This window comes from Jaculus jaculus, chromosome 17 (assembly GCF_020740685.1).
Source record: "Jaculus jaculus isolate mJacJac1 chromosome 17, mJacJac1.mat.Y.cur, whole genome shotgun sequence".
Taxonomy (NCBI): domain Eukaryota; kingdom Metazoa; phylum Chordata; class Mammalia; order Rodentia; family Dipodidae; genus Jaculus; species Jaculus jaculus.
In genome coordinates this window covers 5,166,970-5,193,496 of record NC_059118.1, presented here as the reverse complement: position 1 = coordinate 5,193,496, position 26,527 = coordinate 5,166,970, and the positions used below count along the sequence as shown (strand labels likewise).

The window sequence follows — 26,527 nt, the reverse complement described above, 5'->3', positions numbered from 1 at the left end:
TAAATAATTTTTCTAAGAAATTCAGTTGACCTGAAACTTCTGATCCTCCTGCCTCCATCCCCCAGTGCTAAGATTCCAGGTACATGCCCAGTCTGTGTGGTATTGGAGACTGAACTCAGATCTTGCCACATGCTAAGCAAGCACTCTACCCATGGAGCCACATCTCCAGCTCCTGTAAGGGATTTAATCTCTAGAACCTTCAGAGAAATTGTTTTTTTCCCGGAATACGGAATACGAATATGTACAGAGAACCATTGAAATGGGTGGTTTTCTGTGTGCGCGCTCCCTGCACTACTTCCTTTGAGCCTCACGCTGGCCTGGAGCGCTTGACTGTCTTTATGGTGCAGTATGCTCCTGACCGGAGGCAAATGCAGACAGGGTGTGTCATGGAGGCCCAGAGGGGATTAAGGCCCTCAAAAGGAAAAAATGGCTAAATAATTTTACTCTTCATTCAAGTACGGAGACATGTTACAGACCTCAAGGGTGCTGACTGCTGTTGCTGCGTTTCCCAGCCTTTCACACCCTCTGGTGTCAGTGGGAAAGAGAGGAGGGGCCTCCCCTCCCCCAGCACGCCGTGTGCTGTGCTCCACTGCATGTTGCGGGGTGTTCTCAAAACACCTGGGCTCTGTCTGGGCCGTTACGTATCATCCCAGCGCGTTGCTGGAGTGCCGAGGGCTTAGGTTTGTTTTCCTGGACACTTGCAGTGTGACTGAAGGACAGCGTGCTACAGAGTCACGTTGCACTGAGAGTGCCCAGAATCTGTCTGATAAATGTCCGCCAAGACTCACTTATAAGCCAGGAGTGGTGGCTCACACCAGTAGTCCCAGCCGAGATAGGAGGATCACCATGAGTTCAAGGCCAGCCTGGACTGTTATTTTAATTGTAAATAATCATTTGTAAACCGTGTTTACCTGTTGACAGCATTTTAGTTTTATCAGCTAATAGAAACTGTTACACCTTTTTAACTTTTAATATTTCAGAAAAATATGCCCAAATTCAACAAAATTCCTTTCTACCTCCAACCTCATGCATCTTCAGGAGCAAAAACCTTAAAAAAGTAAGTAAGGGTGTCACGTGGTTCCGTAATTGGATCAGTTACTAAAGAAGTTGTGTTTTCCTTTTGCTTGAAGTCGGGAGGCCAGTGCCACACCTGAGACTGACCCGCGACGACCGTGGTCACTCTTGTCAGAACTCAGCTGTAGGTGGAGTTCACGTACGCCCCAGTGCCGGGAAGGCAGGGAAGGAGGCTCACTGCAAATCCCAGTCTAGCCAGACCCTGTCTCAAAGCCAGACATGGTGATCCACGCCAGAAATGCCAGCACTCAGGAGGATCAGAAGTTTAAGGCTAGCCAGAACAGGCCAGGCATGGTGGCACAGGCCTTTAATCCCAGCACTTTGGAGGCAGAGGTAGGAGGATCGCCATGAGTTCGAGGCCACCCTGATATTACATAGTGAATTCCAGGTCAGCCTGGACTAGAGTAAGGCCCTACCTAGAAGAAGAAAAAAAAAAAAGTTTGAGGGAAAAACCTGTGTGTGAGGACTACTTTGTGAATGCCTTGGAAATAATGAAAGTGGGGAAAGAATACAAGTTTTTGACTAAAGCCTTACAGAAAGGCTTCTTGAAGGACATAGAATATGACCTGGACACACAAGGCTGGGTACAAATCAGAAGACTACAGGAGAGTTTTATCAGGGATCTGGACGTGGGAATGTGTTCAGGTGCAGGGAATTGGTGTGAGGAAAGACAAAGCAGAGAGACCTGAGAGAATTCTAGAAGCTTAGGAATGGGATGTTAGACTGATCAGTAGGTGCATACTGGCCAATAAAATCAGCAAAGGGGGTTTGGAAACTTTCAGGTCATGGGGATTGCCAAACTTTCACAGAGAACAGACTAAAGAGTGCACATGAACCATCACACGGCTTCAGTAATGACAGCACCTCACTTAGCATTTTCTTACACATTTTCTTCCTTCTGTGCCTGCCTACCTTGCCCATCTGTCTATACCTACCTCTTCCATGTGAACCTACCTGTTCCATCTGTACCTGCCTACCTTGCCACCACCTCCATCCACTCCACGATCCTTGCCCACATGAACACACCAGGTTGTCTGGAGGCAAGTCCTAGACGTCCCTTCAAGTAAATGTAGTGACTGAACTTGAAGGTGGCATTCTTTTTAAGGCTTAGCGGTGTGGTCTGGTGGTATCAGTTGGTGTCAGAGACACAGGTTTGGGGTGATTGAAGTCCAGCCAGCTGCTGGTGGTGTGGTTTAGAGAAGATCAAGACTTGAGGTGTAGACTGGGGCATTATCTCCCTCAGGTGCTAGTTGAAGGCCTGGCAGTGGGAGTTAACATTGAGCCCTAAAAGCATCGGACCTTGGTAAGCACTGGGGTCTGCCTCCCCTTCCAGATTCTTAGTTTGCCCATGCTTTGGGAAAGTCTTGAGGGAATAAAGCCCCGATGGCCACTGTGTGTGTGTGTGAACTTCACAAACACCTTTGATCTCACGTAGTTGGCACATCCTCTGTACCTTAGGAAAGTACTATATAATCTTTTTTTTTTTTTTGACAGTTCTAAAAATGAACTGAGGCGTTGACTAGAAACGTGTGTTGGGGGCTGGGAAGATACTTGTCAGTAAAGTGTTTGCTGTGCAGCGTGAGGACCTACATCCATAGAACCAAGAGAGAAAGCTGCTCTCAATGGTGCATGCCTGAGTGAGGCGGAAAGGGGTTCCGGGGCTCATGGTGAGCCAGTGACTCCACACCAGTGAGAGACTTGATCTGTAAGAAAGGTAGATGGAGCCTGAGGACATGCATACACAAACACACACACACCCCACTGATTATGTGTCTGTGGAATGTTTTCTCTTTAGAAGATATTAACACCAAAGAAAAATAATATGAAAAATATGGAAGAGATAAGATCTAGTGACTTTTTTTTCCTGATGTCAAAATATGTCATTGTCTGTTACAGAGATAGACTCTCTGCTAGTGACATGCTTCAGGTCCGGAAGGTAATGGAACATGTTTATGAGAAAATTATCAACTTGGATAATGAGTCACAAACCACTAGCTCTTCTAATAATGAAAAACCAGGAGAACAGGAAAAAGAGGAAGATATTGCTGTATTGGCAGAGGAGAAAATTGAGCTTCTGTGCCAGGACCAGGTATGTGTTTGTTCTCAGCGCTGGTGATCAGAAAGCTACCTGACACATGGGGTGTGATTAGTTCCAAGTCAGGTGCCCATGGGGGCTGGTGCTTTCCAAGCAGAGAAGCAGCGTCTCGCCCTCCCTACTGAGCAACCTTTTTGGAGTTTCTTCAGGGCACCCCAGGGCTCCCCTGAGGGAAAGGGGAGTTGCGGGATGGGACAGATTGTGCACATATGGACATTGTAAATGTGCTGTGGCTTTCTTTCCCAACAAGACATTTTGATTTGTAAGGCAGCATCTGGCATGGTAAAGGATTTGAAGGTTGGCAGTGTGGTTTGGTTGGTGCTTGCCTAGCATGCATTAAGCCCTGGGTTCCATCCTCAGCACTCCATAAACTGGGTGTCAAACACTCACTTGTCATTATAGCACTGAGGTAGAGGCACAAGGATCAGAAGTTCAAGGTCATCCAGATCCCCCTCTCCTCTTTCCAGAGGAACTGGGAGTAGAGATGGGTGGAGAAATGGCAGGACTGTTTAAAATCAAGACACGCTCAAAATGCTTACTCAAAGCTGGGTGTGGTAGTGCCCATCTTTAATCCCAGCACTCCGGAGGCAGAGGTAGGAGGACAGCCATGAGTTCAAGGCCACCTGAGAATACAGAGTGAATTCCAGGTCACCGTGGGCTGGAGTGAGACCCTACCTCAACCCCCCCCCCCAAAAAAAGAAAGCTTACTCAGAGGAAAGGCACCAGAGCCAGGAATTGCCAGCAGAGCCACAAGAACAGCATGTCTCAGTGTGCCCGTCCCATTTCATTCCTGCATGTGTGGAGGCTGTGCCACGAAGAGCAGACTGCTGGGCCTGGGAGGGGGCAAGCTGGAGCTGGTGGACACCCCCATTAAGGACAGCTGTAGATACTGGACATTTGGTGCATTTTTTGGCTTTTCAGGTTTTAGACCCAAACATGGACCTTCGGACAGTGAAACACTTCATCTGGAAGAGTGGTGGTGACCTCACCCTCCATTACCGCCAGAAGTCCACGTGAGGGTGGGCTCATACTCCTGGGTAATCATCGACCTTCCTCTGTGGCCCCAAGAGTAGTCCTAGGAAGCCCACTGAGCCCCCACGGGAGCAAGACTTCCTCCCTCAACCGGTTTGGTGTGGACCGAGATTATCTTTCAGTTGAAGTGACTATCGATGTACTATAGATACCAGTCTCCATGCGTAGATCAAGGTGTCTCTGGGAGGCGGATGCAAGAGAATAGCCCCAGGCGCATGGTCTTGGAGGTGTACAGAGAGCCAGAGAACCGAACCTACAACCGGCCAGTGCAGACTGCTTCCTCTTTTTCTTTCAAAGGACCTGATCCGTCTCTTAGCACTTGTTAGAGAATGTCGGTGGGGTCTCATCTCACTGTGCTTTCATTTCCAACCCACAGGCTCTGTAGCTTTTCTAAGAGTACATTCCATTCACACAGCACCTATGAAGGCTTTTTCCAAGTTTGTCATAAAAGAAAACCAAGTTGGTTTCAGCATTTGGGTTATTTTACATGGGAGCTTGCTGTTGCATAAGCCAAAAGCCTGCCCATTTCACAAGAAGTGGCCAGCGTTGGGTCTCCCCAATGTCTTGTGAGACCTGCTGAAGCCCTGGTGCTGGGACACAGCACTCAGAATTCCGGACCAGTTGGCACAGCAGCCCATGCTTACCAGTGCTGCCCCATAATGCCCTGGGAGCCATCCCTCTCCCTTCCAGTGCCAGGCCTCACAAGCAAGGGCAGTGGAGGCCTGCAGCTTCTCGCCCTGGGTGACAAGCCTGACACCGTCAAAACTTAAGACCGAAATTGCAATTTCATCAACTGCTACCTAAAGTTCATGTCGTCAGTAAGGATAGAGTTGGTTTGCTATTTACATCACAGAAGTGTACATATTTGTTTTTCCAGTTTTTTATGCAGGGTATCCATATCTTTCCACTGCTGTTTCTAACAACCAGAAGCCTCACAAGTCACCTGGATCTTGTACAGAAATTTAACTTATTGGGGATAAACACTTGCAACTTTTGGCAGAAAATAACTTTGGATTCTTCCCAAGGTCGTTTGTACTCAGCATAGGTCAGTGGTCCGCCCCTGAGCCCACAGCAGACGAGCCTCGCGTGAAGCCAGAAGCACAAGTGCCTTCCGAGGGCCGCTCACCCGGCCGTCCTCCCCGCTTGAGCGTGGCCGTCGCCACAGCACTAGGGACTGGGGAGGGGGCAGGAAAGTTTTTCCTTTTTTACATCTTCACGGGTTCTGCTGAGGGCAGCTGACAGACCCAGGTCCGGACCTTACATACTAAGATGTTCTGATCCGCACAACTGCTTGTTCAGTGCCGGCCAGCTAGCTGTGGGAAGTGGACAAGTCATGGTTCCCTGCACCTTAGAGAAGTGAGCCAAGACATAGCCCCTTCCCAAGGAGCCACAACGGTCTTCTCCTTCCTCACAGAGCTAATAATGGCTTCTTTTTAAGTCCTTTCTATCTGTCTGTTGAATACAACAGTGTGCTTTCAGTGCACATTTTTTAGCAATAGTTGTAAACTAATAGCAAAATAATAATACACCCAGGTCTCATGTGTCTTCAGGAAGGGGCCTGTGCACTATAGGGGCAGGGTCACCAGCCCTGTGTGCCGAGCCCTTCCTGTCATAGATCTGACCCCAGCATGGTTATGCTTCTTTTTCTCCTCCAGTCAAAAACCAGTAATTACAGTTTCCAGGTCTGCAATGCCAAAAGGGTCAAAATCTGTATTTCACAGTTGTATAGAATAAAGGCTTTTAGTTATAATATTTCAAAGTGCCACACACATTTGTTTTTTTCACTTGTCACTTGTCCTTTATAGCAGATTACAGAGAAAGAAAGAAAACCGATTTGCTTGTTCACCTGGGAAACAGGAGACATACTCATTTTTCCCCAGTTTGGGGGAGAAGGGAGCTAAGAACTAACTAGTCCAGAACAGTCCTGTAGTGACTATTCTACTTCCCACATTCCTGCATGCTGACATAGGGCTCCCCGACATTCCAGGATGCAGCACCTCGCTGTCCACGACCTCCCAGCTGCCCCAATGGGCTTGGCGAGGGCTGGCTCTGAGCACCGCCACGGTGCTTGAGGCCCTGAGTGCTGGGGAGCAGCCTGACCCCTCACTCCTCAGAACAGGCAGTCCTTGCAAGTCCTGCAGGCCTGACAGCTTGTGCATTCATTCCCTGCACATGCAGTTACAGACAGTGACACTCTGAACTAAGTGGAGGCTGGAGGACAAGGCTAGGCAGGGTGCATGTTGTAGCAGGGAAGCAGTGTGGAAGGCCAGTGGGTTAGGCTGAGCAGAGGCCTTGGGCTGGTGAGGGGCTGACCCCCAATGGAGCAGAGACTCCTGTCTAAGCAGACTGGGCCTCACCTAACCTCGGCCTCCAAGGACACTAGGGCACAGTCACCCACGCCATACACAGACAGAAGGGCCCTTATCCGCTCCTGTCTGGGCTTAAGTTTTTTCTTGTAATGAAATGGGAGCTCTGGGTTGGAGAAACCTATTTAAGCAGACTGGTTTTAAGTTTACTTAGAATCATGAGCTTAAGTTGGTACCTTTTTTTTTTTTTTTTTTTTTTAGCTTTTTGAGGTAGGGTCTCACTGTAGCCCAGGCTGGCCTGGAATTCACTATGTAGTCTTAGGGTGGCCTCGAACTCACATCGATCCTCTTACCTCTGCCTCCCAAGTGCTGGGATTAAAGGTATGCGCCACCATGCCCAGCTAAGTTTGTACCTTTTTTGTGGTTGGTTTTCAAAGGTAGGGTCCTGCTCTAGCCCAGGCTGACCTGATAGAATTCACTAGTCTCAGGGTAGCCTCAAACTCACAGAGATCCTACCTCTGCCTCTCAAGTACGAGTACTGAGATTGAAGGCGTGTACCACCACACCTGGCATACTGTCCTTTTTATTCACTGCTGGGGCTGGCTGGGTGCCGTGTATTCAGGGATCACTGTGCGTGGGGGAGTTGACAGGAGCGCACAATGGGGAGGCGAGGTGTGGTGGACAGGCCCTGGGGAGCAAAAGACGTCACAGCACAGGCACAGACGGGTTTCTGAAGGGACAGAGTTTGTCACACAGAAGAGGTGGCCAGCTACACTGCCTCTGCAGTAGTACCTGGTGCGTCAGCCAGCCTCAGGCTGAAGGCACCGAATTTAGACTTGGTATTGGAATGGTGTGGGAGTGGGTGGGGAGATCATGGTGCTAGGGGACCCTTCCAGTGCAGGTGCTGCTGGTGGCGCTGAGCTGGGAGGACTGAAACAGTTGTGCAGCCTACCACCGACCTCACCACGTGGCCACACTGGGCGTGACCGGCCGCTTCCTCCCAGCCCGCTCATTAGGCACAGCAAGCCGGGCCCTGAGCTCCCGGGTCCCTGTTACTACCAAGGCTTCACGTCCTCCTCAAGCCGCCGATTCTTTCCTGCGCCTCAGCACTCAAGCTGGGGTGCTGCTCCCAGTCCTCTGCCTGCCCAGGGCCTCTCTCCCAGCAGAGACCCCACTCCCCACTGGGAGCTGCAGCATGGAAAGCAGCACAGACCCATCTTGAACCTCACCAGATGTCCTGAGGGCCTCGTCACAGCCCAGGATGTGACACTGGGGAGACCTGAGCCTGGCCAACGGCCTCCTGGACCTCTGCCCCGAAACGCGGGCTCCCCGTGTGTGCCGGCTCCTCCTCGGCCTGTGCTTCCAGCAGCTCAGCGGACAGCCCATCTTCAGGGGAGGCTGCTGAAGTGAGGCTGTCAGGGAGGGTCAGCTGAGGCAGGTGGTCCGGCTGGGCCTGCACACCCGGGCTGTCCAAGAAGGAGACCTCAAATTCTGACCCTGACCATGTCGTCTCACCTGAAACAAAGGAAAGGCTGAAGAGGCCTGGCAAGCCTAGGGCAGTGACCCTCCGGTCCTCCGCCACCAGCCCAGGTTTGGAGGCACATATAAACTCCTGCATTCAACCTGCCAGTCACCCTCTAACCCACCTGAGGAACTCGGGCACCCCGCTCAACAGCCTGCACGTCTGCTAGAGGGCCTCGGAAGGCGCTGTCACTCACCTCCCCGCTCATGAGAACTCGCGCTGGAACCGACGTCCTCCAGCCCTGAGGCTGTGGCATCAGCAGAGGTCAGTGTGGTGGGAGGGGGCGGGCTGGGACGCAGGCCAGCACTGCTGTTGTCCAGCAGGGACATGCCTGACACATCCAGGAAGCCTAGGGAAAAGGAGTGGTGCAGGGAGGGACATGGTTTTTTTGTTTGGTTTGTTTTGTTCTCTTCGTTTGTCAAGGTAGGGTCTCATCTTAGCCCAGGCTGACGTGGAATTCACTATGGAGTCTCAGGGTGGCCTCGAACTCACAGCAATCCTTCTACCTCTGCCTCCCGAGTGCTGGGATTGAAGGCGTGCGCCACCATGCCCGGCTGTACCATCACTAAACTCTGGACTGCTAGGAGCTTGGGCTCACCCAGGCACGTACATGCCTCCTGTGAGACTGACTAACCCCTTGGGATGCCCTCCACCAACCCCAAAAGGCTCTCACTGTCTTTTTCTGAGGGGTGAAGGGCACCATGGGGTGGGCAAAGGGAAAGTGGGGTGAGACTCTGCCCTGTGTAATCTGCCTCTGGGCTAGATGCCTGTCTGTGTGCCACACTGGCAGACAGGCCTTGGGGAAGGTCAGGGCATGACTGCTCAAGTCCAGCCCCGAGCCTGGGGCCCGCCTCAAGAGCAGGGCCTGCCCATTACCTGGGTCCATGACTCTGCGCACTGGAGGGGGAGGCTGAAGTGGGAGCTCCATGGCACACGGAAGGCCCCCAAAGTCTGAGGCACTGTGGCTGAGGCTCCCAGGACCAATGAGCTGTCCGTCCAAAAAGCTGCTGGGAACCTGCAGTGTGGCCTGGAGGTGCCAGGAAAGAGGACGGTGAGCAAGGGGGTGAGGACCCAGTGTAGACCGCCATACTGGCAGATGTCAATGGCCTGCGTCCACCGTATGAGCTGTCCTTCCTCTACAAGGACGGTGGCCACGGAGGGCTGGCTCCCACAGCCTTCCCTGCAGCAGACATGAGGGACCCCTGTGCTGCTCCTTAGAAGAGTCCCAGCCTTCCTGCCTGCGCCCCATCAGGGAAGGCAGACCCTCCTAGAGTTCATCCCAGCATGCCTCACGCTGGCCTGACTTTCTCATGGAGGGACACAGCAAGGCAGTTTCCCACTTAGAAAATGACAGTGTCTCACTTCCACCCTCACCTCAAGACCCTACAGAAGTAAGACCAGAAGTGGACTTTGCTGTGCTGACAGAACCCATCCACCACCACTGTGTCCACATGCAGAGGGGCCCCCAAAGCACAAGAACACCACCGACAGGCCCCTGGAGAGGGCTGCGGGGCTCCCCAAGGGCAGCATCCAGCTGGCAGGCCCATGCCCCACGAAGCTCCCTTGGCCAAGTGCTTCCTACATACCTCCATATAGTCGCTTTGTCTAGAATTCAACTCCAGGCCAGGAGGGTCCTGGAGGGTGGGCTCCGTTGGTGGGACACTGGGAACTGAGGCGACAGGTTGTGGGGTTTCGGGTGGCAGGGTGCTGAGGGGTGGAGCGCCAGGAGGCGGGGTGCCAGGAAGTCTCTTGTGGCTGGCAGGCTGTGTTGGAATCCGGTGTAGATACCCATAGCCGATACCACACCCCAGACTGCCGAAAAGACCAGAAACACAGAATCAAGGTGGTCAGAGCCACAGCCGCCCTCCCTCCCTGTGCCACCCTCACCCACAGCCAGCAACAAGGAATGAGCAAGGAGATGCTGGGGCCAGTGACCAGCCTCAGGGCTCGGAGGTTCGGAGCCACACCAGCCATTTCCTCCTGGGATCCTGGATACCCACGCCACCCACCTAGCCCTGCAGCCCTCTGACCCCAGTGAGTACCTGCCCTCTCCGCCCCAGGCTGCGTTGGGGGTTACAGTCACCTCCCGACATGAGTCAGACTCCGAGTTGTACACCATCAGCTTCAAGGCTCTCCCCTCGTGGGACTCGATGAGCGAGAAGAAGTCTTCCGACTAGGGGAGACACACCCAGCGTGTGAGCAGCTCTTCCTACAGAGACCCTTGCGGACAGCACCCATCGGTCAACACCCCTCCTGGGGGACTGGGCATAGGCAAGCCACGGGCTCCTCACCTCCTGGAGGATCTGGTCAGAGCCAACCACGTAGTCGGTGTAGGGGCGCAGGCCAGCAAGGGCGGCAGGCGAAGATGGCTCCACGTCCTAAGGCAAGAACACACACTAGCATATCGCTCAGCTGGCGGAGGAGGGAGTAAGTTGCATCTCCAGGTAACAACCGGTTTCCTCAGCAGGTTTACATCCCGACCAGCAGAGGGCAGCACCGGCCTGGCTGGCTCAACTGCTTCGCCAGTGGCCTGTGGGCTGCAGACAAATGACTGCCCCAACTCAGGATCAGTTTCTCCACAATAAGCAGGTTTTTAGAAGTGCTGAGAAGATAGAAGTCATAATGACAAAAACCACACCTTGGCCAACCACAGTCTGTGCCCATTTGCCTTGCTGTCTTTATCACAAGCACATACCTGAGGACCCTCAGGTGGGGACTGGGAGCAGGCCATTCTCCTGTATCATCAGCCCTTTGGCTCACAGAAAGCCTTTGTAGGCAGTGCACAGAATCCCCAGAGTCTGGTGAGCTGTAGAGGAGGCCATACCCACATCGCCCAACTTCCAGCTCAGGACATTCTGCATCCACCAAGCCTGGAGACACAGGCTCTCAGTGTGTCTGAACACCCAGGAACACCTAGGACAATTCAGTCACGGGCTCGCTTATGTGCCCGCTCTACAGCAATATGCACGTCAGGGCCTCCAACCACTGCAAATGAACTCCAGATGCATGCACCACTTTATGCATCTGGCTTTACATGGTTAGTGGGGAATTGAACTCAGGTCATTAGGTTTTGCAGGCATGTGCTCCTAACTGCTGAGCCATCTCTCCAGCCCATATCTGTCTTTTTGTTGACAAGGTTTCATGTAGCACAGGCTGATCTTGAACTCCCTATGAAGCCAAGAATGGCCTTGTACTTCTGATCCTCCTGCCCCCACCTCCTGAGAGCTGAGACTAGAGACAGCCGCCACGCTAAGTTTATGCAGGGCCGGGGTCAAATCCAGGGCTTCGTGCATGCTCGGCAGGCTCTCTGCCAGCTGGCTACATCCCCAGGCCCCATAGTGCCCACAGTCATATAATAGCTAACCCGAAGCCAGCGCTCACTGTCCAAGAAGTCGCGAGCTGCTTCTCTGGTTACTGAACAAGGCCAGATCCCTCGGCACTAGCCCCTGCTCGCCCCAGCCCACGGTTCCACCAGGTACTCACCAGCACATGCCACACGTGCTCGCTGGCCCTGCGGAAACTGCAGAAGCGCACACTGGCGCCCAGCAGGCCCTGGCCTCCCCACATGTTGCTGGGCACCACCTCCACCTCGCGCACCTTCGCGGTCTTCATGTTGAAAACCTCCAGCTTCACAGGTTTCTCCACGTTGGCCCTCAGCAGCGCCTTCAGGGCGTCATTCTCCTTGTTCTGCAGGACAGCAGGGACCGACTGCGCTTGAGGCCTCAGTACCCACAACACCCCCAGTGCCAGACCCCTGGAAAGGCCAGGAAGGTTTCTGCGAAGCAGCAAGGGCTTGGCGTGGGCATAAGATGAGGTGATGGGGGTGGGGAGGTGGCTCAGTGGATAATGGTGCTTGTGAAAACCTGCTGGCCTGGGTTCAGTGCCCAGTATCCACATAAAGCCAGACACATAAAGAAGCGCGCTTCTAGAGTCCATTTGCAGCAGCAAGAGGCCCTGGTGCAGCCCTGTTCTTTGCTCGCAAATAAAAAAAGATGTTTTTAAAACATGGCATGGAGAATGGAGAGATGGCTTAGCCTTGTTAAGGCGCTTGCTAGAGACGCCTAAGAACCTAGGTGTGAGTGCCCAGAACCCACGTAAGCCAGATGCACATGGTGGCTGAGACCCTGGTGCACCCATTCTCTATCTGTGACTCTGTCTCTCAAATAATTTTTTTTTTTTTTTTTAAGAATGGCAAGGAAGCCAAGCACATGCCTTTAAGCCCAGCACTTAGGAAGAGACAGAAGTAGGAGGATATCTGTGAGTTTGAGGCCAGCCTCAAACTACTAGAGTGAGTTCCAAGTCAGCATGGGCTAGAGTGAGACCCTACCTAGGAAAGCAAAAAAGAGAGAGACAACTTTGTTGTTAAAGGTACTTGCGTGAGAAAGCCTAACCACTTGGGTTCAGTTCCCCAGCACCCAAGTCAAGTCAGATGCACAGAGTAGCACATACATCTGGAGTTTACTTGAAATGGCAAGAGACCTTGGCTCACTTGCTCTCTACCTATCCTGCCCCCCCCCCTTCCTTGCTCACAAGTAAATTAATTTTTTTAATTTGATGGTGTGAAGGTTGGAGAGTGGTTAAGGCACTTGCCTGTAAAGCCTAACAACTCTGGTTTAATTCCCCAGTGCCCACATAAAACCACATGCATAAACTGGTACATGCATCTGGAACTTTTTTTACAGTGGCTGGAGGCCCTGTTGTGCCCGTTTTCTCCATACTCTGTCTGTATATCTCCCTCTCTGCTTGTGAATGAATAAATACTTTTTTAAAAACTGATGGCACAAGTCCAGCACAGTGGTGCATGCCTTTAATCCCAGCACTTAAGAGGCAGAGAGGTAGGAGGATCACTGTGAATTGGAGGCCAGCCTGGGACTACAGAGTGGGCTCCAGGTCAGTTTGGGCTAAAGTGAGACCCTGCCTTAAAAAAAGAAATTGCCGGGCATGGTGGTGCACACCTTTAATCCCAGTACTCAGGAGGCAGAGAGGATCACCATGAGTTGAAGGCCTTCTTAAGACTACATAGCCAATTCCAGATCAACCTGGACTAGAGCAAGACCTTACCTCAAGAAACCAAAAATAAAAAAATAAAAATTTGATGGTGTTGCAGATGAACGCAGGTCCACAGGCCAGGCAGCCATCACAACCGTCTCCCACATGCCTCCAGACACCACAAACACTGTCAAGCTTCAAGCCCATCCCCTTGGCCTGCCAGCAAGCACAACAAGCAAGCAGAGCGGTCCCAGATCCCCGTCAGAAGCCTCACACACCAGGAGGCAGGCTCCTTAGGCCTGGTGGCCACCTTTAGCCCCAGGGTGGGATTCGCACAGGGACAGAAGGGCCCACATGGTCAAGCACAGCAGATGGAGGGGGCAGAGGGCCTCACCAGCCGTGAGTGTCCAATGGTGATGATGAAGTCAAAGTAGGGCTCCAGGCCTGCCTGCTGCGCCGGGGAGTTCTCCTGCACCTGTCTCAAGAGTGGGGCCAGTTAGGACCGAGCCCGGACACGGCCTCTTCAAGAGGTCCCATCCAGGACCCATGAAGAGGACATGTCTGACCCAAACTACTTTGGCCACTCCCCATTCACTGCCCTCCCAGGCACAGGTTTGCCTCTGAGGAGACTAGTTCTTTTCCTGATCATGACAGATGGATGCTTCCAGAACAGACCCCCAGCCCAGGGCCACTTGGGGAAGGTGTGCTGACACCTGAGCTGGGCTGGGCTGGATGAGAAGCCAGACAGGTGGACCAGGAAAGTCCAGGTGTGAACAAGGGAGAGCCCCAGCAAGCAGGAGGTGCACCTAGCAGGAGGGAGGTCAAGGTGGCTTGCCCAGGCTCGCTCAAATAGACCTCGGCGCACACACGTGTACGCACACACACATGTACACACTCAGCACTGAGTGCCAGGAGATGTCAATACCTCACTTGCTTTCATTAACCTGTTGCTCTTTTTACCAGCCCGGTTTACAGATGAGATAAAGAACTCAGTAACTTAATCATCTGTCCCCAGGAGGCCTAACCCAGTTAGAACAGCCATTTTTTCAGAAGTCCTGCACAAATGCATGCTGGCTGAGGGCAAAGACATGGCCAGTGGGCCTGGGAATATCAAGGATGCCAATGTTCACAGAGGGAGGCTTGCTGGTTCTTCAGCCTTTACAAATGCAAGTAAACGTGTCATTCCTCCACTTCAAGCCTCCATAGGGCTGGAGAGATGGTTTAGAGGTTAAGGTGTTTGCCTGCAAAGCCTAAGAGCCCAGGTTCAATTCCTCAGTACCCACATAAACCAGACGTACATGGTAGCACATACATCTGGAGTTTGTTTATAATAACTAGAGGTCCTGGTGCACCCATATTCATTCTCTCTCTAATAAAGAAATTAAAAATAAAAATAAATTTAAAAGCCTAATTAAAAAAAATCTCCACATCTCAGAATGAAACTTCAAGTCTTCAGGGCAACGTGCAGGGCCCCTATGCAGTCTGGCCCATCTGGTTTTTGTTTTGGTTTGGTTTTTTGAAGTAGGGTCTCACTCTAGCCCAGGCTAACCTGGAATTCACTATGTAATCTCAGGTTGGCCTCGAACTCATGGTGATCCTTCTACCGCTGCCCACTCCCCTCCTGCCAGTCACACTCCACACAGTGGCACTGGGGTTTCCCTCCTTGCACTTCCTCACACACAAGCAGAGCCTGCCTCTGGCCTCTGGGCCTACTGCTGCCACAGCTCGGCTGCTCCCCGTGATTTGCTACATCTGCCCGGGTGCTGACGCTTTGCCGCCCATTTGTCCAAAACTGCAGTCTTAACAAGCTTTATTTTTCCCAGTAGCAGTCACTACCAGCGACCATCTACCTCTCTATCTCTTTTGTGAAGACAGGGTCTTGCTGTGTAACCCAGACTGGCCTCAGACTTACAGTCTTCCTGTCTCCACCGCCCAAGTGCTAGGATTGCGGGTGTGCCCCACCATACCGGGCCCAGCCCCACATTATTTCACAGTCTTCCTGCCCTCCAACCTGGCATCCAACTAAGTGCATGAGAGCTGGGTGACACCTCTGCCATTTGCCATTCATCTCTGGTGCCTAGAACTCTGTCTGCCACAGACTGTGTGTTCAAAAATGTTTGCAGGGAAGGTGAGCATGGTGGCGCACGCCTTTAATCCCAGCACTTGGGAGGCAGAGGTAGGAGAATCGCCATGAGTTCAAGGCCACCCTGAGACTACAAGATCAGCCTGAACTAGAGTGAGACCCTACCTCAAAAAAAAAAAAAAAAAGTTTTCAGGGGCTAGGGAGATGAGGGCTCAGTGGTTAAAGGTGCTTGCTTGCAAAACCTGCCAGACCAGGTTCAATTCCCCAGCACCCATGTAAAATCCAGGCGCATGCATATGGAGTTCGTTTGCAATGGCAAGAGACCTTGGCATGCCCATAATCACACACAATGATTTTTTAATATCTGCAGCTGGGTATGGTGGTGCACACCCAGCTGTAACCGTTGCACTTAGAAGACAGACACAACAGGGTCAAAAGTTCAAGGCCACTGTTGGATGTGGAGGCACATGCCCTTCATCCTGGCACTCAGGAACTACAGGCTAGCCTGAGACGCCATAGTGAACTCCAGAGAAGCTTGGGCTATAGTGAGACCCTACCTTGAAACACCAAAATAAAAATAAATAAGTTCATGGCTATTCTCATCTACATACTGGTTTGTGGCTGTGATCTATGAGACCTTTTTCTCTTCTTACTTTCTGGTCTCAAAAAGCAAATGTGAGCTGGAGAGATGGTTTAGTGGTTAAGGTGCCTGCTTGCACAGCCTAAGGATCCATTTTTTTACTCTCCTGATCCCATGTAAGCCAGACACACAAAGGTGAGGCAAGCACAAGGTCACACATGCCCACCAGGTGGGCACAAGTGTCTGAAGTTCAATCGCAGTGGCTGAGGCCCTGGCATGCCAATCCTCCCTCCTTCCCTCCCTCTCTCTCTATCACTCCCTAAAAGAAAAAAGCAAATTTGTGGGCCTGGATAACGGCTCAAGTGAGTAAAGTGCATCCAGGTAAAGCCAGTGCAGACCCATAACCCGAGGGCTGAAGAGACACAGGGATCCCTAGAGCTTTCTGGCTCACTAGTCTACACTAATTGGTCAACTCCAGATTCAGCAAGAGACCCTGTTGCAAAAATAAATAAATAAAATGGAAACTAGGCATGGTGATGCACATCTTTAACCCCAGCACTCAGGAGGCTGAGGTAGGAGGGAGGACTGCTGTGTTTGAGGTCACCCAGGACTTCACAGTGAGTTCCAGGTCAACCTTGAGTGTGATCCTAACTTTTAAAAAAATAAAATAGAGGCTACAGAGATGGCTCAGTAGTTAAGGCACTTGCTTGCAAAGCCTAAGGACCTGAGTTTGATTCCCCAGTGTCCACATAAAGCCAGATGCACAAGGTGGCACATGCATCTGGAGTTTGTTTGCAGTGGTCAGAGGCCTTGGCATGCCCATTCTCTCTCTCTCTCTGCCTCTTTCTCTCACTCTCAAATAAAAAATTTTTTTTGGTTTTTCAAGGTAGGGTCTCACTTGAGCCCGGAATGACCTGGAATTCACTATGGTGTCTCAGGGTGGCCTCAAACTCACAATGATCCTCCTACCTCTGCTGCCTAAGTGTTGGGATTAAAGGTGTGCACCACCATGGCCGCATAAAGTATTTTTTAAAAATAAGATGGGCATGGTGGCGCACACCTTTAATCTCAGCACTTGTGAAGCAAAGGTAGGAGTGAGTTCAAGGCCAACCTGAGACTCCGTAGTGAATTCCAGATCAGCCTGGGCTAGAGACCTCACCTCAAAAAACTAAATAAATAAATATGGTGTTTGCTAGAAAAGCAAAAAGACCCAGGTTCGATTCCCAATACCCACATAAAGCCAGATGCACAAGGTGACACATGCAGCTAATTTGTCGGTAGTGGATGGAGGCCCTGGCATGCCCATTTTCTCTCTCAAATAAAGAAAGAAAGAATAAAAATATTAGGTTGGGCATGGTGGCACACGTCTTTAATCCCAGCACAAGGGAGGGAGAAGTAGGAGGATCGCTGTGAGTTCAAGGCCACCCTGAGATTACATAGTGAATTCCAGATAAGCCTGGGCTAGAACAAGACCCTACCTCAAAATAACAAAAACAGAGCTGGAGAAATAGCTTAGCAGTTAAGCCACTTGCCTGTGAAGCCTAAAGACCTAGGTTCAATTCCCCAGGACCCATGTAAAGGCAGATGCACAAGGTGGCACATGTATTGGGAGTTCTCGCAGTGGCTGGGGGCCCTGGTGTGCCCATTCTCCATCTGCACCACCCCCTCCTCCTCTCACATAAATTTTAAAAAATTTAAAAACAGGCTGGAGAGATGGCTTAGTGATTAAGGCACTTGCCTGCAAGACCAAAGGACCCAAGTTCATTTCCCCAGGACCCATGTAAGCCAGATGCACAAGGGGGGGGTGCATAGGTCTGGAGTTTCACTTTCAGTGGCTAGAGGCCCTGGTGTGCCCATTTTTTCCTTCCCTCCCCCCCAAATAAATAAAGAAAAACAAATTTTTTTTAATTTAAAAATCAAAACTCAATAAATAAAATATTTGTTTAAAGTAGAAAAAAAGTGGGCTGGAGAGATGGCTTAGCGATTAAGGCACTTGCATGAAAAGCCAAAGGCCCTAAGTTCGATTCCCAAGACCCATGTAAGCCAGATGCACAAGGGGGCACATGCAGCGGCTGGAGGCCCTGGCACCCCCATTCTCTATCTGCCTCTCTCGTTGCTTCTTTCTCAAATAAATAAAAATAAATTTTTTTAAAGTTTTTAAAAAGTGAAGAGCATTTGAGGAAGGCACTCTGGCTTCCAGACACACGCATACATACATAGGTGCATGCACACCTGCAGACACATGTAGCCATACACAAACATGCATGCGCACACAAACACCCAAACATGTATATGTACTTGTGCGATGGACACTCATCCTTTGACCTGGTCAACTTGTCCCTACCCATCGGGCGCTGCTAGCTTCACACCATAACCTCAGGCCCCCTTGGGCCAGTCTCCTGAACTCCATCCAGCAAACCTGCTTTAGTTCCGCCTGTCTCATGGCACCAGGAAGCCCAACCCCAAGCCCAGATCTTGTCACCTCCAGGCACTAAGAGCCAGTTTGGAAACTCCTTGTTTAGCTTCCTGCAACGGTAGCTGGTGCCAGGCTTCCCTCAAAACACACCAGGCAGGCATGGTAACTGGGGCCTGAAATCCCAGCACTCTGGAAGCCGAGGGAGAAGGGCGGCAGTGAGTTCGAGGTCAGCCTGGGCTAAAGCAAGATCCTGCCTCAGAACACACGCGCACACAGCAGGCCATCATTCGCACAGCTCTGCATCTGTCAAAAGGGCAGGGCCGGGCGGGGAGTCAAAACCCTCTGCCTTTCTCACCTGCATTAGAGCCCCAACCTCAAGTCTTCTCCCCTCTTCACCTTCACACGCAAGCTGGGAAAGCGCCTCTGACCTCCCCTTCCCAGAGACCTGCTCGTCCACAGCCCCTGCGGGTCCCTCTCCCGCCCGCAGTCTCCGCGGGGTGGTCTCCGCGAGCGCCCCTCCTCCCCTGGCTGACAAAGCGCGGCACGCTCCCGGCCTCCGGCAGCTTTCCCGTCCCCACCACCGACAGCACCGCGCCCCGGCCTCCCTCCCTCCCTCCCTCCCTCGGTCGAGCGGGGGTCGCGGGCCGCGGGGGGAGGGGGTCTTCCCCAGCACCCCGGGAGAAGCGCCACGCTCCGCTGCCCGCACAGCTGGCACCGGGGCCGCGACCCTGAGAACACCGTCCCCCCGTGCCCGCACCCCCGACCCCGTCCCCGCGCCGCCCCCTCGAGGCCTCCGGGGCCCCGGACGCTCGGTCGTCGCCGTCGCCCAGGCCCCTCCCCTCCCCCGGGGGGCACTGCACAGGACCCCGGCGGCCCGAGGCCGGCGGGCGCTCACCCCGTGCAGGTGGAAGCCCTCGGCGCCGCCCGCAGGCTGCTCGGCGCTGGCTCCCAGGCCCATGGCGGCGTCCTCCGCCCGCAAGCCGGGCACCGTGGCACCCGCGTCCCGTGCCCCGGCGACGCCCGCACGCGCTCGCTCGGCGATCGACTGGGCACGCCTGGCCACGTGAGCACCGCCGGGCCACGCCCACCATTGCCTAGCCACGCCCTCCGCTGACGGCCACGCCCACCGCCGCCGGGCTCTTAGCAACGGGCCGGCTTGCCCGGTTGCCCGGGACACGCGCACCTCTTGTTTCCCGCTTGGAGGACCGCGCAGGACTCTCTCCCGCCTCTCGCTGCTCGGTCTCCGCAGACCCCGGCTCGGCGGCGGGACATGAGCAGCAATGACTCCGCCCTCATGGTGCGTGGACACCTCGCCGACCCTGGCCCTCAGTCCCCGCCGGCCACCGGCACCCTCGGCTCACTTCCCCGCCCTCCCTCCGCAGTCCCTAGCCGCCCCCGGAGGTCTTGCTTCCACTACCTCGCCTTCGATGCCCTCCGCACTCTGAGCCCCAAGCTAGCACCCGCATCCCCTCCTGTCCCCCTGCCCCACGTCCTCCATCCCATGTCCATCTCCCTCTCAAGGCTTCATCCCCCGCCTGCACCTGCCTCTTGTGTGTCCCCATCCCACGAGTCTCGGCCGGCCGCCTCCTTACTTCCCTCCCCGTACCTCTTTCCCATGCCCATCTCGCTGCCCTAGCGACAAGAGATGTCATCTCCATGTGGTCTCCAGGGTTCAGCCACTTAACACTTTATCTCCTAGATCAGGGGTACCGTGTCTCCCCTGGATGCCCTCAACACCCTCCCTCTGACTCTGCTTCCGTGATACTCGGCCGCAGTACCACCTGCCACCCACATGCCCTCAACACACACAGTTTAGACTGATTGTATGTATATGTATGTATGTAAGTATCTAGATGTACGCATGTATGCATACATATATACATCTAGATACTTAACATTCAAGGGAGCTGAGGAATGTACGAAGTAAGTAGAGTTCTTGTATAAAAAGCACAAAGCCTTTGGTTGGATCCCCAACACAGCATAAACTGGATATAGGGGCTGTAATTCCAATACTCCCAGAGGGTTGAGGCAGGGGGATCAAGAGTCCAGATCATAGGCCTGGCATGTTGGTGCACGCCTTTAGTGCCAGCACTTGGGAGACTAAGGTAGGAGGACTGCTGTGATTAGGAGGCCACCCTGAGACTCCATAGTGAATTCCAGATCAGCCTGGGCTAGAGTGAGACCCCACCTCAAAAAACAAACAAAAGGAGTTCAAGATCATGGCTGGGAAGACAGCTCAGTAGCTAAAGGTCCTGGCTTGCAAAGCTTGTCAAACCAGGTTCAAATCCCCTAATGGCACAAGTCTCTAGTATTCCTTTGCATGGGCAATGCCAGGCCCTGGTGTGCCCAACACGAATGCATACAAATAAACTACACACACACACACACACACACACACACACACATATATGTATATATGTTTATATATATATGCATATATATATATATACACACATACATGCATATAGTTTTGTTTTTTTCAAGGTAGGGTTTCACTCTGGCCCAGGCTGACATGGAATTAACTTTGTAGTCTCAGGTAGCCTCAAACTCATGGCGATCCTCCTACCTCTGCCTCCTGAGTGCTGGGATTCAAGGCATGCACCACCACACCCAGTGTTAAAATGTGGTGTTTTTTTTTTTTTAATTCAAAATCATCCTCGTGGACATAGAGAGTTTTGAGGCTCGCCTAGAATATGTGAGACCCTGTCCAAAAAAATAGAAATCCAAACACATCCCTACCCTTGAAACCATACTACCTGTTTCCTGTTTCTCACCTGTCAGATGGTGTCTGAGGGTGTTCATACGGCCCATGAGGCTTTTACAGTCAAACCACATCTATCCCCAACCCCAACAGCCACAAACCTTAGGGGAAGTGAGGCTTAGCTTTGAAATGCCAGCCCCTACTATATTATGTGACCTGGATCAAAGCAGCGTCCACTTGGTCTTCAGCTTCCTTTACTCTAAGAGAGGAAGAGAGGACCATGTAGAGCACGGTGGACATAGAGCCCATGATACCCTTCCCTCGCTTGTCACTATAACTATGGATGTAATTTTGCTTTTGCTTTGTTATTAAGGTAGTTGGCACACAAGGGCCTCCAGCCACTGTAATTGAACTCCAGACACATGTACCACCTTGTGTGCACGTGCGACCTTGTGCATGTGTCACCTTGTGCGTCTGGCTCACGAGGGATCTAGGGAGTCTTTAGGCTTTGTAGGCAAGCGCCTTAACCGCTAAGCCATCTATCTCTCCGGCCCGATAATTATTTGAGAGATGGAGGGGGACCAAGAAAGGGAGTGGGTCTCATCCCAGCTGACTCAGAATACAGCCAAAAGGGCCTGGGCTATTGGACCCTCATCTTCCTCCACGCAGGCGGAGATCATTTACTACAGCCAGGAAAAGTACTTCCGGCACGTGCAGCAGGTGGCCAGCCTGGGCCTGGAGAAGTTCAGCAATGACCCTGTGTTGCTATTCTTCAGAGCTTATGGGATCCTCAGGGAAGGTAAGGACTCCCCAGTGGGGCATATTGACCCAGATGCTAGCCCAGCTCTGCATCCGGTTGCCTAGTTCTATTCTAGTTCCGTTCACATGGAAACAACCCACGTCAAAGCAGATACCCCGGTTATTCCACAGAAGCCTGTGTGGTCCACACTGAGTTGGCTTTTGAGACCTCAGAGAGCTCACGATCCCTGTTACGTGCCTCAGTTTCCCTGTTTGCAAAGTGATTGGTTGGAGAGATGGCTGTGTTATTGTTGAACTCACTCAATCCCGGACTTGGAAGCTGAGACCTGGCTCCGCAGCAAGAGGGGAGGAAGTGGGAGGTGTGGGGACAGGCAGGTGGAGTGAAGGCTGGGTCTGAGGGGCAGCCCGTGCCGAGCCGATGTGCGCCCTTGAAGAGGGTATCCTGGTCTGAGGTCTCTGTTAACTGCCCAAGGCCAACGTTGGCATTGAGGGAAGGTTATAACTGATGGCTTCTGAGCAGCTAGCTGGCAATGTCCTGTCCCTCTTCAGAATTTTGGTACTTTGAATGGATTCTTTTCCACCGCCCCCGCCCCCCCCCCCCCGCCCCGCATAGATTCAAGAGTTTGTTAAAGCTTGTCACTCAGATCTCCAACCCTGGCTGGAGGAGGTGTCAGTGTGGGTGGGTCCTGGGGTCCAGCCCTAAGGTGTTACTGGGGGCGGATGGATCTAGAATTCCTGCCTAAAGCCTGCAGAGAGCAGTCGGAGTTCTGCCTGGGTTCCTGGCTGTTTGGCGACCAGTTTTTGCTCTTGCTTTTGGTGGTGGGTGTTCTCTTTTTCGCCATGGGGGAACTTCCCCCGGATCCGTATGCTTCCTTAAACTCTTCCTCCTATAAAGTGCCTGGTTTGAAAGTTCATCCCAACAACGTAAAGCTGACCACGACAGCCAGGTATGAATCCTCTCAGGCACATTCTTGGTTCTAAACAACCCTCCACCCTGCCCAGCCCTGAGTCTGGGTGCAGTTTCACACGTCTGAAATCTCAGCCCTTGGGGGAGGCCAAGGCCAGAATATCAGGAGTTCACAGTCACCCTCAGCTGCATCGTGAGTTCACTTGTGAAATCTTAGCACTTGGCAGGCAGAGGCAGAGTTCAAGGTCTTCCTCGGCTGCACAGTGAGCTGGAGGGCAGCTTGGACCAGTGTCGGCGCCCTTTCAGGGAGCTTCCACCTCCAGGGAGCTCAGACCAATCTGCTCCCCAGACTCTGGATGGAAGCAGCGGTCCGGAGGGAGGAGCATTAGGTTAGTCACCATGCGGATCCCACGTGTCTGTCAGGAGGCTAAGAGCGGTTCCACATACACTCTCTTCACAGAGCGCATCCAAGATGCCATCAGCGAGCTGGAGAGCATCCAGAGACACCCAGATGTGTCCCTGTGCTCCATCATGGCCCTGATCTATGCTCACAAATGCTGCGAGACTGTTGGTGAGTGCAGCCGTGCTGAGCACCCCCCCCCCCCCGCCGCAGGTTGTAGAAAAGGTCATGCAGAGACTCAGCTCCCCAAGGGCGCTGCAGGTGACGTGTGACAGGCGTGTGACCCACTGCCGGTTAGCAAAGACAGGCTACTGTTCCCGTACCTCACAGGTGTCAGAGAAGACCTCATGCCCGGATCCAATTGAGAGGGAGCAGGCAGGAGGCCGGCGGGGGTGGTGGGGGGGAACATGCCTCCAGACCCAAGGGTTAGAGAAACACCCTTCTTTCCTTCCTTCTTTCCTTCCTTCCCTAAGATCTTGTCAGAAAGATCAAGCCAGGGCTGGAGAGATGGCTCAGTGGTTAAAGTCACTTACTTGCAAAGCCTGACAACCTGGCTTCAATAATTCCACAGTACCCATGTAAAGCCAGATGCAAAGCAGCACATGCATCTGGAGTTTGTTTGCAGTGTCAGGAAGCCCGGGTGTACCCATTCTCTCTCTGTCAATAAATAATAAATAAAATATTTAAGAAGGAATCAGCTAATATAAGTAACCCTGTTCATGACTTCCGAGTCACTAGAGTCAGGGAAAGGCTTCAAGAGAGCCCACAGACTTCTCCCCCAGCCAGGGGAGGGGCATGGGCCTCAGGCGTGGTTCAGGCTCAGTCTTTGTGCTCAGCGCACCGCTGGGCACAGAGGAGACAGCTCAGCCCAGGTGTGGCAGCCCCTGGGCCATCTCAGGAACAGGTATGGCAGGTAGACTGGCCCCAAGCTGGCCTGTAGACAGCTGCATGTGCTCAGAGAGTGGCCAGTGTGTGCAGAGGTCTCGCTGGGCCCACGGCGGCCCCTGCAGAAACCCAAGCGTCTTCATGCGAAACCCCTCCCCCCCCCCCCGCCCCCGTTCCTGCAATGACAGACCGAGAAGCGGTCCTGGAGCTGGAGAGCAGCCTGAAAGGGATCCGTAAGAAGGCCAGCAACACGGCCCTGTACTACGCCAGCCTCTTCCTCTGGCTCGTGGGCCGCCCTGACAAGGCCAGGGAGTACGTGGACCACATGCTGAAGACCTGTGGCAGCTCCAGAGAGGTGACGTGAGAGCAGCCACGGAAAGACCACATCGTAGCAGGGTGGCCCGGCTGCTGGGGGAGCTCTGGAAGTGGGGCCACACCCCGGCAAGAGGACACTGGGTCTCATACTTGGGCCACCACTCTGACTCACAGCACAGTGGCATTTGTCCACAGGTCCCATCCACATTGCTTTTCTTTTCTTTTTAAATATACTTTTATATTTTATTTGTCTATTAGAGAGACAGGCAGATAGAAAATGGGAGCATCAGGGCCTCTAGCCACTGCAGACCAACTCCAGATGCATGCGGCCCCATGTGCATCTGGCTTATATGGGTACTGGGGAATTGAACCTAGGTCCACAGGCTTTGCAGGCAAGCACCTTAACTGCTAAGCCATCCCTCTAATCTCCACAACATATTCTAGAAATCATTCCTGAATTCATTACTGGCATTTAGAAATCAGAAGACTTAAGTCAGGTGTAGTGGCAACATGCCTGTCTTCCAGTACTTGGGAGGTTAAGGCAGGAGGATTGGGAGTTCACAACTAGACTAGGCTGTAGGACAAGATTCTGTCTCAAAGAAAAACAATGAAATTAGATTTTGTTTATTTATTTATTTATTTGATTTTTTAAGGTAGGGTCTCACTCTAGCCCAGGCTGGCCTGGAATTCACTCTGTAGTCTCAGGGTAGCCTGGAACTCACGGTGATCCTCCTACCTCTGCCTCCCGAGCGCTCTGTGATTTAAGGAATGTGCCATTAACGCCTGTGAATTTTTGTTTAAACTAAAAGTCAAAATTTCTTAGTTCTTCTGAAAAGTCTAAATGAGTTGCTCACACAGGGCCATTCCCTTCATGCAGCGCTTGCTAGGTCTAAGTGGTGACTCCTGTGTGCCCCGTATCAGACGCCCTGTGTGGTGTCAATGGTGGGATTGGCACCGTCCTCCCCTCCCTCCCACCCACCCCCCCCACCCCCCTCCCCCCCGTTGAGGCCATGAAGCCTCGGCAAGCCTGATAGCAATTTTTAGACAAGTGGTTTTCACTAGTTGGTCACCTTTCCAGCCCCTGATAGTAATCTTCAAGAGAGTAAACACTGTTTCTGGGGATGAGTGATAACTTATTTATGGAGCCGGGCATGGTGGCACACACCTTTAATCCCAGCACTGGGGAGGCAGAGGTAGGAGGATCACTGTGAGTTCAATGCCACCCTGAGACTACATAGTGAATCCCAGGTCAGCCCGGACTACAGTAAGACCCTACCTCGAAAAACCAGAAAAAAAAAAATAATAAGCATTGGTAAAGGTGTCATGGGCAGGCCAGGTGGGTGCTGGGCTGGGACCAAGGACCTCACCTGCCCCTTTGTTCCTTTTCTCTGTTAATCATTGTGGGGGAGGGGTGATACATGTGCACCACGGCACATTTGTCACAGTCAGGGGACAGCCCCGGCCAGTCGTTGGTCCTCACCTTCCACCTGGTCACCGCTGCATGCTCCAGGCTAGCCGGCCTTCCAGGGCTCCTGGCCCGCTCTCCGCCTCGCTCCTTGCCCTAGGTGTGCGGGGTCACGGGCGCACCCTCTCTCCTGTTCTCCCCCAGGGCTGTGTGCTCAAGGGCTGGGTGGACCTCACCTCCAATAAAGCCCACGTGGTGAAGAAGTCCATCAAGTACCTGGAACAGGGAACTCAAGACCCCAAAGACGTGCTGGGGCTGATGGGAAAGGGCCGCGGGGTGGTGGGGGGGTGGGGGGGGGCAGGGAGGAGGGGTGGGCGTGTTGGGCTGGGCTGCAGGAGCCGGAGCCGACCTGCAAGGTGACCTCCTGCTGGACCGTCAGTCCCCAGGTTCCTCAACTGGCAGATGCGGCATAATCACAACCCGTCCAGAGCCGCGCGGCAGCCCCGAGCCCCTCCTCCCTGCTGACATGAGTGTTGTTCTCGCCCTGAAGGGTTTTGTTTTTGTTTTGAGCACCAGGGAATTGAACCCAGGACTTCATGGCGTCTTTCTTACATTGCATGGGGATCATGTCAAGGTGGCCTTCCAGGGTCTGCCCTTCCTGGACTCACAATCTTTGCCTCTTGGTTTTCCTCTCTGTCCTTTTTCTCGCCTCTTTCTCTGCCTGTTCCCACCGTGGTCCTGCAGTCACTTAATGGCCTTCAGGGAAGGGAGGCTTGTGTTTTTTACTTGTTTTTGAATTTCCTCAACTCAATTCGAATGAAGTTCCTTTTTTTAATTTTGTGCGTCTCATTCCTCACTGAGAGGGGAAAATACTGTCCTCTTATGCTTCTTACTTTGTACATAGTTTTCTTATAACATGACCAGTCCAAAGAAACAAAACACAGGGCTGGAGACATACCTCAGCAGTGAAAGCACTTGTCTGTAAAGCCTGACCACCTGAGTTTGACTCCCCAGTACCTATATAAAGCTGTATAAAGGGATGTACGCACCTGGAGTTT

The 26,527-nt window shown here is 52.7% G+C and overlaps 3 protein-coding genes across 4 annotated transcripts in view; 2 read left to right on the top strand and 1 right to left on the bottom strand.

Moving 5' to 3' along the window:
* Window positions 1–5,953, top strand: part of Wdr48 (WD repeat domain 48) — a 39,192-nt gene extending 33,239 nt beyond the window's left edge. The window contains exons 17-19 of one of the 2 annotated variants that reach the window (XM_004662103.3): window positions 981–1,057; window positions 2,971–3,163; window positions 4,091–5,953. In XM_004662103.3, the coding sequence (XP_004662160.1) occupies window positions 981–1,057; window positions 2,971–3,163; window positions 4,091–4,186 (366 nt within the window). In that variant the 3' untranslated portion in view covers window positions 4,187–5,953. Of the gene's footprint in view, window positions 1–980; window positions 1,058–2,970; window positions 3,164–4,090 lie in introns of those variants that run through there. The other variant, XM_045136871.1, reaches the window with a different exon arrangement.
* Window positions 5,887–19,111, bottom strand: Gorasp1 (golgi reassembly stacking protein 1). Its single transcript, XM_004661999.2, has 9 exons — window positions 18,993–19,111; window positions 13,413–13,493; window positions 11,513–11,716; window positions 10,321–10,407; window positions 10,072–10,202; window positions 9,616–9,841; window positions 8,906–9,056; window positions 8,226–8,378; window positions 5,887–8,022 (listed from the first exon to the last, which is right to left on the bottom strand). Exons 1-9 carry the CDS (start codon window positions 19,053–19,055, stop codon window positions 7,757–7,759), a joined length of 1,362 nt encoding a protein of 453 aa, XP_004662056.1. The 5' UTR covers window positions 19,056–19,111; the 3' UTR covers window positions 5,887–7,756.
* Window positions 19,112–19,275: 164 nt separating this feature from the next.
* Window positions 19,276–26,527, top strand: part of Ttc21a (tetratricopeptide repeat domain 21A) — a 55,054-nt gene continuing 47,802 nt past the window's right edge. The window contains exons 1-5 of the mRNA XM_045136756.1: window positions 19,276–19,394; window positions 21,468–21,597; window positions 22,925–23,035; window positions 23,938–24,104; window positions 25,674–25,805. Of these exons, the coding sequence (XP_044992691.1) occupies window positions 19,368–19,394; window positions 21,468–21,597; window positions 22,925–23,035; window positions 23,938–24,104; window positions 25,674–25,805 (567 nt within the window). The 5' untranslated portion in view covers window positions 19,276–19,367. The remainder of the gene's footprint in view (window positions 19,395–21,467; window positions 21,598–22,924; window positions 23,036–23,937; window positions 24,105–25,673; window positions 25,806–26,527) is intronic.

Coding starts and splice junctions, on each gene's coding strand:
- Gorasp1 (XM_004661999.2), bottom strand. CDS start 19,055: ATGGGCCTGGGAGCCAGCGCCGAGCAGCCTGCGGGCGGCGCCGAGGGC. Junction 10,408..11,512: donor AGCACGTGTGGCATGTGCTG/GTGAGTACCTGG, acceptor TTCTTGCCTTAG/GACGTGGAGCCATCTTCGCC. Junction 10,203..10,320: donor CTGACCAGATCCTCCAGGAG/GTGAGGAGCCCG, acceptor TGTCTCCCCTAG/TCGGAAGACTTCTTCTCGCT.